Source organism: Miscanthus floridulus, chromosome 2, assembly GCF_019320115.1.
Source record: "Miscanthus floridulus cultivar M001 chromosome 2, ASM1932011v1, whole genome shotgun sequence".
In the NCBI taxonomy this organism is placed as follows: Eukaryota; Viridiplantae; Streptophyta; class Magnoliopsida; order Poales; family Poaceae; genus Miscanthus; species Miscanthus floridulus.
In genome coordinates this window covers 158,464,517-158,475,213 of record NC_089581.1, presented here as the reverse complement: position 1 = coordinate 158,475,213, position 10,697 = coordinate 158,464,517, and the positions used below count along the sequence as shown (strand labels likewise).

The window sequence follows — 10,697 nt, the reverse complement described above, 5'->3', positions numbered from 1 at the left end:
TCATTTCATCGGTCATAGGTGTGTAGAGAAGTTGATGACCGGGTTTGGGATAGATGGCCGTAATATCAAGAGGGGCAAACTTGTTTGCATATCAGTCATCTAGTGCCACTCGAGTGGTCTAACTTTGCATCATCGCTCGGATTGAGTGGCGTGGCAAGTTGAGTGGCTAATCCTTTAGAAAATGATTGTGAAAATGCTAACACATATACAGATGGTGGTGTACACTTGGTGGTGTTGGTACATTTATAAAGGAGATGAAGTTGGAGTTAATGTGGATCAACTCGGCGATGGAACAGATGCGAGAAAGGTTCGAAACTCCACCAGCGGAGTGTCTGCCCATAGAGTGCGGATAGTCCGATGGTGCCACCGGTGCCCTGTATAGAAAAGATAGGGTTTCACAGTGTGCACCAAATGCTGGTCATGCAGTAACCGGACGCTGGGGTCCTAAGCTCGGTCAGTGGCAGCAGAGAGCGCATAGGCGTCAGTCTTTGACTGGACACTAGCGCTGAAAGTGATCAGACGCTGGTAGGGCACGTCCGGTTAGGCTGAGTGCGGTGACATAGGTGACACAGAGAAGATGGAGAAGGACCGAACGCTGATGCTGCGTCCAATCATGACCGACCGGACATGTCCGGTCATAACTGGAACCTTACTGGAAACGACCGGACGCTGGGGTCCTACGTTCGGTCACTTTGAGCAGCTGCATTCGGTCATCACTTGATCATTGAGATCAAGCAACTAAGGTTGAATGGAGGCGACATGTGGTGAGCATCCATTGACCAGACGCTGAGGTCGGTGCGTCCGGTCACCCCGAGCTATGCCTAGTGAAGGGGTACAATGGCTCTATTTTCGTGGGGGCTATAAATAGAAGGGGTCTCGGCCTTGGGCTGGTTGCTGAGCACACTAGAGCCTTGGTGGCTTATGTGGTAGTGCTTGGGAGCCCTCTAACTCACTTGAGTTTGATAGTATTCATCCGATCGAGTGAGTGAGCAATTCTAGTGTGGTTGCATCGTGAGGTTGCATCGAGTGGCGCTGGGTGGTCGTCTTGCAAGCCGGTGGTGCTTGCTACTCTTGGAGGTTGCCACCTTCTAGATGGCTTGGTGGTGATCTCCGTCAAAGCCCGTAAGAAGCTTATGCGGTGCTCTGGAGAAGAGCTTTGTGAGGAGCATTGTGCTCACCCCATGGGAGCCGCGAAGAGCAACTCTAGTTGAGCGTGTCATTGAGCTACCCTCACTTTCGGGGTAGGTTCTTGCGGTGCCCGACGTGAGGGCTTGGTGGGTGATGCCAATTAGCCGCCGAACCACCAAGTGATCGGTCGACATAACGGGGACGTAGCATGTTGGCAAGCACGTGAACCTCAGGAGAAAATCACTGTGTCAACCTTGTTCTTCCCATTAGTTTGCAATCCCTTTACACAAGCTTGTGATTACTTTTATATACATTGTGCTTATGTAGTTGCTCTTGTAATTAGTTAGCATGTGTAGCTCACTAGTCACCTTCTTGCTTATGTAGCATAGAAGTAGCTCCCTTGTGTGGCTAATTTGGTTTGTGTAACCTTATTAGTCACATTACTTAGTTTATGTTGCTAAGTATTTGCGCTCTTTAATTTGGCATTGGTTGCCTTGTTATTAAGCATTGCTAGTGAGCTTAGTTGACTTTGTGCTTTTGCTTACTAGTATGTGTAGGAGCTCCCTCATTGCTTGAAGTACTAGTGGCATAGGTTTATGTGACCTTGCTCCTAGAATTGGTTAGGTGAGCTCTAGCTAGCCCGGCACCTTTTTTGTTTAATTAGGATCTTAGCGAGGTGCTAGAGAACATAGATAGAGGGGTGTAGTCTTGGCTATACCGATAGTTTTAATTCCACACTTGTTTAGCTGGCGCGATTACGTTTTAGAAATGACTATTCACCCCCCTCTAGTCGCTATCTCAACCCTACACCATCTTACTCCCTCTCGTTTATAACCCCATAGCAAACTTTGAGCACCTAGGCTGAGGAATAAAGTCACCGACCGACTCAAATTAGACATAGGGCACGTTGCCTGAACTAGTATAAACCCTGTGTCATTGAGTGCTAGACCACATCCAATCATAATGTACGGCAAAACTACAAATATTTACGTATTGATCACTTTCTGCACCGACAAGAAAAGTGGAGGAAGTCGACAAAACTCATGGTTTTGAGAACATACACGTGTAATAGTTATGAATGGTTACAAAACGAAATATTATGAACAAAACACTCAAAGTATCATTTTTATAACAATAATATAACACATGTTCAATTTTCATTATGCCATCACACATAGTTTATTAATTTAATAATCTCACAATGTCACACATAGTTTATTAATTTAGTAATCTCACACATAGTTGATTAGCCTTCAAGCATTTAGGATGAATAGCACACAAGCGGCTGTATATACAAACGTATATACAAACTTAAATATAATATTTGAATAAATATAAACATGTTACACGACATTGTTCTTGAAATGTAAATCTAACATGTCTGGATGATTTTCTGGTTGGCATGTAGTGTGTATACAACATCTCCGTGTAGAGTCTGATAACCCATTTAAAAATACCTAGTAACAGCAACAAATATGGTGTTAGTTAGATACTATTTGTGCAATATTAAATTGAATGAAAAATGCATTGTATGCGTTAGTAATGTTCTGTTTCCTCGCCTATGGCGTTAGAACCTTCTTAAATATAATATTCTTTGTGAAAGTTCATCCACTATTGGGGTCTTCTTATCCTTATCTTTTTTATTTGATGTATTCTTATTTTTTTCCCTCGGTATTCTTTTTAGCATTTTTCTTCTCCATCTTTTTGGCCTCCTCCTCCTGTGCATCCGCATCAGGCGGGAGGGCAAGGATCTTAATATTCATTCTTGACGTGGCTCTAAACATCGCAACGTACAACTGACCATGAGAGAACACCGATGCGGGCAGGTACACACCCACGTTTGGGATAGTTTGGCCCTTTGACTTGTTGGCCATCATGGCAAAGCTCAGCCTGACAGGAAACTGCTTCCTCTTAAACTAGAATGGGAACATCTTATCATCAGACGGGCATAGCGGTATTTGAGGAAGGAATACCCACTTCCTAGCATGTTGCCCCACCACGATTTCCGCATCGACTGTATTTCTTTGGAACCCCCACACCACCAGCCTTGTACCATTGCATAGCCAATTGACAGGATCAATATTCCTAAGCAATATGACAAGACACCCAAGCTTGAGCTTCAAGATGTGTGGGGGCAGTCCGTTGGGGGTCCGACTATTAAGGAACTCCGATGGATAGTAGTTATGTGGATCATCTACCGTGGAGTCAAAACTATGATTCACTATCTCGCCACCCTAGAACATATCAATCATTTTCATATTGATCATGTCAACCCAATCGTTACATGTAGATAAAATCGCTCTTGTGGTGGTGTAGTCTTTGTCCGCCATGTTTGCATTTAGATCTAGAAAAATGACACTGATCAGTCTATGAAGATCTTTCTCAGCATCACCAGAGTACGGGACACAGATCTTGTCTGGTATACATACATTGCCATCTCCATTAACCTCTTCCATTCTACCACCAATGCACAATAGATGATCTTCAAACCATGGGTCACCTAGAGCCCTCATGTTGTGGACGAGCTTTAGGTGGCGCATGGATTCCCAAAGATATGACCTTCGTAGAGAAGCACCGACTATTTGAGCACGGGATCCTTTCCGCACAATAGGGAGGACCTGTCTGAAATCCCCACCAAGGACAACAGTCTTCCCATCAAACAGTAGGTCTGACCGGCCCATTATATCCCATAGGCTATTGTCTAGTGCTTCCACATTTTGCCTCTTTATCATAGATGCCTCGTCCCAAATTATGAGAGCTGCTTGCTGCAGCAACTTGGTAGTACCACTCTGTTTCATGAAGCTATAGCAACCACCCTCTTCAACAGTGAGGGGTATCTTGAAACACAAGTGGTCCGTTCTCCCACCTAGCATTATGGACGCTGTGACTCCAGATGTATCTGTAGCCATGGCAAGCTTGTCCTGGCTATGTACTTTTGCGAGAAGTGCCCTATACAAAAAGGTCTTTCCTGTCCTACTAGGTCCATCCACAAAGAATAGCCCACCTTTCTTGCTATAGACAGCGGCCATTATCTCATCGTAGGCAAACCTTTGCTCGGCGTTGAGTGAGTCACACAATAGCACATCTTCGAGATTCTGCTCGACACTAGCTTCCTCAAATATCTCACGAGGAATATGGCTGGCATCATCGTATGAGTGATCAATATCTAGAAGAGGAAATGCCCTTATGTCCTTCCCCATAGACTGAAGCATGTTTCTAATGTCTATCAAAACCATCTGTTGCACCAGATCCTGGGATGGATTATTGCGGCTATAGTCCTCTAACATTGCATCATAGTGTTTTTCCACAACCCCATCACATCATTCGGCTCATAGAATACTAATATTATTGCAAATAGCCTTCGTAGAGAGGAAGGCATTTGGAAAAAAGTAGCTTCAATTAGACATTCATCAAGTGTATTGTCTTCTTCGATTAGACCCCTCCTTTCTGCAGCTTCATGAAATGAAGGTAGTAGCACGCCATCAACCGTCCTGAGGTGTTCATATGAGATAGCACCAGCAACATTGTTCAAGAGAACATGAAGAAAGTAGCGTTCTCCCTCAGTAGGATGGGCTGAGATGACTCTGCCAACTTGGAAAATAGAGTTTTTTCCTTTTCTACCATAATTTACCATCAGATTACCAGGTAAAATGCTCCAAGAAGTCCTGATACAAAATTCCGTGGGCTTCCTCATGCATCCTATTTGCCTCGAAGTATGCTGTCAACATTGACTCTTCTACACCTGGCCTATTAATGATCCGTTTGACCTTGTCCCATTTATGAAATGCCACCATATGCATGTTGGGTAGATGGACCTACAACTATTGTACTGGTGGATGATTCTTGCTCAAGTGAAAGCCATATATCCTCCACAGTACTTCTAGAGGCATCACCCACTGAGTGTCTCAATACTACTTGATCTCATCAACATTCCCTTTTCTCATCTGCTTTGTCAGTCTCCCTCATCACCACCGATGCCCTCTCATGTCCATTGTATATGTACTTGAAAAGATACTTTACTGATTTAATGCTCCCACAGGCCTCAATATTTATATGGCAGTTGAAGGTACGTAGCGGACAAGGGTTGTAAGGAATGACCCATTGATTGTCTAGGTAATGGCCTCAAACTTTTTGCATAGGTCATCATTGCGTCACCGATAGATGGGGTACGAATCCTTCCCCTGTGACGTTGCCTCACAGAATGGGTGCGAGTAACGGTTCTTACATGACCCACGGCCCACCGTGCATGGATAGTATGAATTAAGCATCCCACAAGGACCATGCATCATATGCTTCGTGACCATCTTGTATAGCTTAGGGTACTTCTTCTTGTTTGGTAGCTCTATAGTGATAATCATGTCATATTGCTCGGGACATGTGAGCTTGTACTTTCGTTCCATTATTAGCAAGAAGTGTGCATGCAGCAAACCCCTCTTCTAGAACTCCACTACATATACATAGGCCTTCACCTTCCCAAGTATATCTTTCTCCATCAACATTTTCCTCACCGCCTCTAACTTTACTCTAAAGACTCGTATGACGAGATCTAGGCAGTCCTGTGGTGTCTAGCCTAGATAAAGTTCATTCTTGATCTCATCCCAGTTAGGGTTGCATGTCATTGTGAGGAAGATATCTAGTTTACCGTACTTTCGCACCAGAGCCATTGTGTCCATGTACTGGTGCCTCATATCACAGGGTCCTTCGATGAATGTCGAAGACAGGACAATACGCCTTCCGACATTCTTAGCAGATCCTTCACCCAAATGCATGCTGTCCACCAGGCCTTAGTATAGGTTAGCCCTCAAAGTATCTTGCTTGTTCCTCATGTAATCTAAATGCAAGCTCTCATTGTTGATGTAGGTGTCGACGGGAAACTATTGGAAAAAGACATCGGCCATAGAGTATTGGATTAAATATCCTTGGTCGCATCTAGAACTTGTAGCAGTAGTAGTCGCGCATGGAGACACATGTATTCTCAATAGGTTCTATAGGGAGACATTGTTTGAATTAGTGTCATGGGTTAACAGAAAAGGGTTTATATTGCATTATTGAAAAGAGTTTAAGTTACCTCCATCATCATCGCCACCATTCTCAACATGCTTTTTGCGGATTGCTCAAGCTCGCTCAACTTGAGCGATAGTCACACCCACTTTTGAAATGCAATTGTGCCACCCGAGCTCACCCATTGGAAAGAAACACCAGGTATGACAGTGAGTCATAGCATGCATTTATGAGTAGATGCCATGTATAGACCGATCCTTCCCTTGCAGGAGAACACTATGCTCGAATTGGCTGTGATGCTCACTCCCCTCAACCCAGACGACGGCCACCTCTGGTGTCAACGGCACGTTATATGTTCTCTGGTCAAGCCGCTAGTCAAGGTTTAGCTCGACCCAGTAATCCTCGAGGTTTTCAATGTGTCCCATACTCCTTAGTTGTTGGGAGTAGGGATTCCCATCAAAGATCCTAACCAATTGCTCTATAATTTCTCTATCTTTTTGGGCGCATTGCTCACGGCACTTGCTCATCCGATGCTCGAGGGACGGATCGTCGTCGTAAAAATAAAGCTCGAGGTGTCTCTTTTCGACACCCTCCTCTTTACCAAATGATCGTATGTTATGGTAAATCTAGCCAAGGGCACGGAACATGTAGACACTGCAGATTCACATGTTAGTGGTGATACAATCTAGGTGGTAGTATAGAGAAGTGAAAGAGAAGTGGCCGTTGAAATATCTGATGTTTGCACGAAAGTGCCTAGCATCAGCGTCCAAGCTTGACCACAACCTCATGAGCTCTGGTGGTGTCTTTGGAGTTGAAAGATGAACCTTTCCACCCTGACAACAGAATTCGGGCGGTTCACCCTCAAATTTCTTTGTGTTGCAGTGCTCGCAGTTCGGCGCCGACGATAGCATGTGCGACTCTGACTGGACATTAGCGTAAACCCTATCGTATGGATTCAGGACATCAGGCTCACTGTTCTCTTGCTCATCCATGTCGAGATTGTGCTCGAAGTCGGTTCCCTCCTCGTTGTCTTCTGACGAAATGTTGATGTATTACGTGTTGAAAGAAAGTTTGTGAAAGAATGTTTTGACTATTATGCGATGTACCTTGTCCAGCGAAAAAGTACGCCTCATCCTCTTCCTCGTCCTCCTCAAATATGACATCCTCATCATAGTCTGTGCAACACGGCCACATATATGATGAGAGAAACATAATGGCATACAAAAAAACAAAAAGGGATAAATTTAATAAAGAAAATACCATCATCGACCATAGAGTCTAGCGTATGAGCTTGTGCACCATTTGGAGGCATTGAAGAGGTACCGTCAACTATAGACGATTGTGTATGTGTACCTATGCAATTATTAGGTTGTGGAACTGGAGATTCCTGGGTGACACCATCTGTAGTAAGAAATGGTATGAGTTTTTGGAATAGAAGAGTAAATGTGAAAGTGTCGACAATATATATAATATATATAATTACCATTGTAAACCACACTCGGTTGAGTCGGGTCATTTGAATCATTGCACTTTCCATCCGCAAACCCTCTAGCCCTTCTTCCAGTGGTCACTCGATGCCTATGTATGGTCTGTGCCGCAACCAATTTAGGGGTCTAGACTTTTAGATTTTGAACTACAGACGACGCGATGTCAATGGGCGTGCCCGTCAATTCATGTATTTCCATATCATGTGAAGGTGTTTTAGGCGATTGAGGTGAAGAAGGGAAAATAAGCTGAGGGTTAAAGTGAGGGCTCTCCATGGCTATTGAGTCCGGATGCAAATTGTTGGCTCGGTATTCTCTCACCATCCTATTGTAGTTTTTCTTCATCTCTTTTCGCTTCTTCTCTTGTGGAGTCATTTGCAGTTTTCTTGCTGTATTTTTTGCCACATACAAGTCACGCTGCCTCTTGTTTATTAGCGCCTTTTGTTCAGGAGACAGTGCAACCCATCGTGTTCTATCTAGTTCACGCTTATTACGCTCTTTTGGACACGTGACAATATTGTCGAGGGAATTGGATGCATTTATATCACCTACATGTAATAAGAAAAAATATGGTCTCAATGTCTCATCGATGAAGGACACACAGTAGTTCAAATTCTATGATAATAAAGTTTACACAACAGTGTCAACTACAATGGTGTTCAAACTCCTTTTGTAATTAAAAACAAAGCCATGATTCTATAAAGGCGGGGTGATTCCTCGTTTCCTCCGATGCTTAAAGAGATAGGATCGTCTAAACAGTGTTGATATCCGTCTCAGTTAAACTGTCGTCAATATCACCAGGAGGGTGTGATTCCTCGTTTCCTCCAATGCTTAAAGGGATAGGACCGTCTAAAATTCTATTGATATAATAAGTAGTCTACGGCACCACTGAATTTTTTGCTGTAAAGAAATCAATATTATTGCTATACCTGTTGACTGGGAAGTCTCCTTTGGAGTCATTTGTAGCATCTTTGCAGACTTTTCTAATGCATTTTTTTGTGCATACAATTCGTGTCGTCTCTTATTCAGTAGTGCCCTTTGTTCAGGAGACATTGCAACTTTTCGTGCTCTATCACGATCACGCTTACGCTCTCTTGGACACGTGACAAGCCGGTTGATGGGACTGGGTGCATATCTAGAACCTATATATATCATGGAATGACATCTTAATCAACACACGCTAGGACGGTGTCTAAGCACAATGGTAAGAAACTAACACCGGCACGATTCACAAGAATATCATGCAATGGATACAAAAAAGTGTACCCGTTTCATGAATAATGCTAATATCTTCCTCACTGTCAATGTCATGCACGTCATCAGTGCCACCAATGCAACTTAAAGGTTCCGTACCATCTACAAATATAACCATATAATTAAAATTAAACCATATAATAAGCAAACTATGTTGCCACGATAATTTCAGTCGCCGCACCAATAAATACTTTTATTAGCAGAATAAGTAACCTGATAATTATTGTAAGCCATTACTGTAGGTTGACTGCCTATGGAGCCGGTCACTATTTTCGTCTGTTTTATTATTGGAATTCACATCTGCAAGTTTAAATATAGTAATTGTTATTAGTTATAACGCATATGGCAATTAAAATGACACTCAACAATACCATCATACCTGTTGAATGGACATCCATATTATTTTCAAGATCAACATTCTCTTGGTTACTCATCTTATACCTCTGACGGTGTTTCTTGTTTCTTTCACTCCCCTTTTCATCAGACATTGTTGCATACTGTTCTCTCTCCCTCTGCCTCTTCTGCTCATTACAATCCCCATCTAGTGGCACCAACCCCGATCGGGTATGATTCCGTTCAATAAAGTTTGGTGAGGAGTTGAAAACATATAAACATAGAACATGTAGGGAGGCTATAAAAAGTTTATATACCTCCATGTGTTGTATTTGTAAGGTCCCTCAAAGGTACCCGATCACAGGTTGTCCTTGGCGTGTCCATCAACACTACCTATACTATATATATCTATATTTTGAAAAAAAAAATTATAGGGAATAATTAGGAATTTTTCAAAGTTCACAAAGCTCTAATTAATATGAAAAATATTAAACCGAGAGCTAATTGAGATGTACTAAACACAAGCAAGATAACTCACTGAAAATAGCTCTAGCTAGAAGCCCAACCAAACCACTAATTACCAAGCATGGATTCAAATAAAAGCAATAGAGAGGTGCCTAGAAGTTGCCGAGAATAAATACAAATAACTTGCTGCACTGACAACTACCTTGCACCCTGCAGCTAGCGAACACATAAAAATATATTGTTATCTAATTAAGCTTGTTCTAACACAAATAACTGCAACTCAAGTATTTGACAAACGAACAATGGTTAAACCCAAGCTCATGCTTGCCACTGCATATCAACCATGACAAAAGAGCAATATTCAAAGCAATGCAATGGTTGAATTACTGTAGTACAAAAAAGATATTGCCCATAATAAACTAAATGTGCACCTGCAACTCTAGATGCAAGTGCACAAGAGCAGTGCAAACCTGAGAGCTCTGCTATTGTCAACCTGCTGTGCCAACCTGCTGATGATCTATATTGCTGGTGCTACTACAAGGAAATAAAATGTGTTTGTCACAAGAAATCGAAGAACCACCTGCAACTCTAAATGCAAGTGCACAAGAGCAGTGCAAACCTGAGAGCTCTGCTGTTGTCAACCTGCTGTGCCAACCTGCTGATGATCTACACCACAGATATTGCTGGTGCTACTGCATGGAAAAAAATGTGTTTATCACAAGAAATCGAAGAACAAAGCAGAGTTGGTCTGTGGTTAATGCTGTACACTCCAGCCTGCAGAGCAGAGAGAGCACACTGAACGAACAATTGCTGCAGCGAAAACTGTTGTTCCTGGGCTAGCTGCGGCTGCTACTTGACCTGCAGATCAGGACATGAGATGGCTGCTGCTGTTGGCACAAAGTGAAAGAGCAGAGAGGGGTCTTATGCTGCACTGCTGCCTAAAAACAGTAAAAATGCATTGTAAAATTTTGGCCGGCCGTGGCTGTCTAGCCCTGGTTTTAGGGTTTTGGCCGGCCGCTGGCTAGCTATAGC

The 10,697-nt window shown here is 43.0% G+C and overlaps 1 protein-coding gene and 1 pseudogene across 1 annotated transcript; both read right to left on the bottom strand.

Annotated features, from left to right (window-relative positions):
- Positions 1 to 3,362: 3,362 nt before the first annotated feature.
- Positions 3,363 to 4,415, bottom strand: LOC136537329 (uncharacterized). The gene has a single exon (XM_066529335.1). It carries the CDS (start codon positions 4,413 to 4,415, stop codon positions 3,363 to 3,365), a length of 1,053 nt encoding a protein of 350 aa, XP_066385432.1.
- Positions 4,416 to 8,364: 3,949 nt separating this feature from the next.
- Positions 8,365 to 9,584, bottom strand: LOC136537328 (uncharacterized; annotated as a pseudogene).
- Positions 9,585 to 10,697: the final 1,113 nt, after the last annotated feature.

What these genes read in the sequence shown, in the direction of transcription:
- LOC136537329 (XM_066529335.1), bottom strand. Translation starts at nt 4,415, where the DNA reads ATGTTAGAGGACTATAGCCGCAATAATCCATCCCAGGATCTGGTGCAA.